General features: G+C 31.9%; 1 protein-coding gene across 1 annotated transcript in view; it reads right to left on the bottom strand.

Moving 5' to 3' along the window:
* LOC105168718 (rac-like GTP-binding protein ARAC8) overlaps positions 1,546-2,469 on the bottom strand; it is a 4,116-nt gene continuing 3,192 nt past the window's right edge. Inside the window, exon 8 of the mRNA XM_011088855.2 lies at positions 1,546-2,010. Within this exon, the coding sequence (XP_011087157.1) occupies positions 1,974-2,010 (37 nt within the window). The 3' untranslated portion in view covers positions 1,546-1,973. The remainder of the gene's footprint in view (positions 2,011-2,469) is intronic.

Below are 2,469 nucleotides of genomic sequence, written 5' to 3'. Positions count from 1 at the left end.
GATGAAACATTACATGTCGAGCAATTCTGTAATTTTTTAAATCCAAAGTCTTGATAGCATATGACATCCATTGTTTGCAACATTGAGTTTAGAATTATATTTCTTGAATTTACGAGTATTAAGTTCCTTGATTGAAACACAAAATATTTAAAAATAAGACAGAGTTTGGTGGCCCTCTCTCTTGTCCATCTAATACTAAACATGTAATAATACTATGTATACCATAATAATTAATGGGGGTCTTTGTCCTGGTCTTCTGCCTTATCCTTAAATTCATATGACTTTGACTGTCTGCAAATGAATATTAATTGAGTCAATTCGCCTTACAATCATTCATCTGCACATCTAGTTTTTAGGTTTTAGTTACCAATTAATTCACTTGTTTAATCAGTTAAATAATAAGCATAATTATATATGTTATTTTGTTCCCTACAAAATTCTATGGAATATTTAGGGGATTTCATTCGCTAAAATTCAACTGAAACAGAATAAAAAGTTTGACAAATCGAAATGCTATATTGAAATTCGGATCAAATTAGTCAGTTCGATTTTGGTAATTATCAATTTTTTTTTTGTACTTCAGTTGGGTATTAGGTAGACCAAATTCTCATTAAAAATATAAAAAATAATTAAAATTAAAATGCAAAAATATTAATTACACTTTTTATTTACTTTTTAAATTATGAAAATATTATAAAAATTAATATTAATATATATTCTTTTAATGTGATTTGAATGTAAAATTACCTACAACCTAAATCATATCACATTAAAAATATTATAGATCTATTATAAATATAGTTTAAATATTATTATTTAATATTTTTACACTCGATCCATATATATATATATAATAGAACCTCTAATGTCAAAAGCAAATCACTAAAAGTGGCATAGGCTCCATTCTTTGGAGATTTCAAGTTGGCTTCGGCCCTTCCAAAATTTTGATCAATACCACTAGAAATCTTCAGTAATAATAGGAAATTATTGGTGCCAAATATTTATTTTTTTTATAAAAGCAATAATTACTTCACTGTAGTAATATCTTTAAAAATCATCGGTATATTATTGTCCCTTTATATCTAACAACAATCAATCAATAAAGAGCAATTAAATAATAAATTATAATAAAAGAAATCGATCAATAATATCATTAATAACAATTTTAAACTAAAAATAATAATAAAACGATAAATTAGGTTCTCATAATGAGTTTTTGTGGCTGTAGGCGCTGTACTCGTTTAGCCACTTTTCTGTAAGATGGGTTTATTTAAAATTCCGCGTTTGGTACTTGTATACTCCAAGAGACCTTTTCCATGGTGTGGACTAATTTTGTGCCACCTTTTTAGTTGTCATCACTACCATTCATCATATAAGGTGAGTAACTAATTATATAATACTTGTAATGTGATTGATTTGGTATGACGAGTAGAAATTGCCTGTACAGGCGACTATAGGTCTTTGGGGCATGTTCAGACAATGCTAGATGCTGGTCATGTTTTCGCTAATAAAGACACACGAAGTTGAAACAAGAATCGAGTCGAGTAAGCAAGAACTGATCTAAATAAGGAAAGCTTTCAAATTTTTCTGTACAATGCGACAGAAGGGGAACAGACAGAACTTGAGTTTGAACCCAAAACCTCTCACAGTAAGGTAAACGTCATCCACATAGGTTGTGGCGATGGCGAAGTTTTCAACTTCACAACCGTTCTTGACTTCTCTTACACTAAAATATGCATCTGCACTGAGGATTAGTTTTTAGTTACTAGCTCTACAACAGCAGCAGAAAAAACAGTACTACTCATATATCAATAAGTTCTGCCCAAATGATCCAATTGTAGACAAAAGTTGAGGTAACGGGTAAATTATGCCTGGAAAGACTAATCTACGGCATGGATGCTATAACCAGTGAGAGAACTCAGAACAATGTGTCCGCATGTAGAATGGTACGAAGTCTGCTGCTTTGATGCGTTTCATTCCTGGTAGACAGTTCTTCCACAGAAGATATCCCTGCAAAATTTGAAGATGTGAAGTTATTGAAAATGAGGTGGGAGAGATGGACGATTTGCGGGCAAGAAAGTATAAGGGAAACTGTAGAAAAAGAAGATTCGTAGAGAAATAGGCAATGATGTTAGCTACGAGCAATAGGCTCTAACTGACGGCCAAACCGCCTCGAGCACAACTGAAGTAAGGAAATCAGCTGACAGATGATGAAATGTGTGCAGAAAATAAGAAAAGAAATCAAACACAGGAAATGAATTTATACATAGTTTGGAGAATTCTCCTGCGTCCATGAGTCGCTCGTAATCAATTTTGCTATAATTTGAATTTGTGAATAATAAATAGAAGGTCACTTGTCAACTATTTATACGAGAACATTGTAAAACACTACAAAATTACAAATTTATCACTGAAAAAAAGTGTATGTCAAAAGAACTTTTTCCCTCGGGCAGGGGGGGGGGGGGGGGC

This window comes from Sesamum indicum, linkage group LG8, assembly GCF_000512975.1.
Source record: "Sesamum indicum cultivar Zhongzhi No. 13 linkage group LG8, S_indicum_v1.0, whole genome shotgun sequence".
Taxonomy (NCBI): domain Eukaryota; kingdom Viridiplantae; phylum Streptophyta; class Magnoliopsida; order Lamiales; family Pedaliaceae; genus Sesamum; species Sesamum indicum.
The sequence above is the reverse complement of the archived record's forward strand: the minus strand, read 5'-3'. Positions and strand labels throughout refer to the sequence as shown.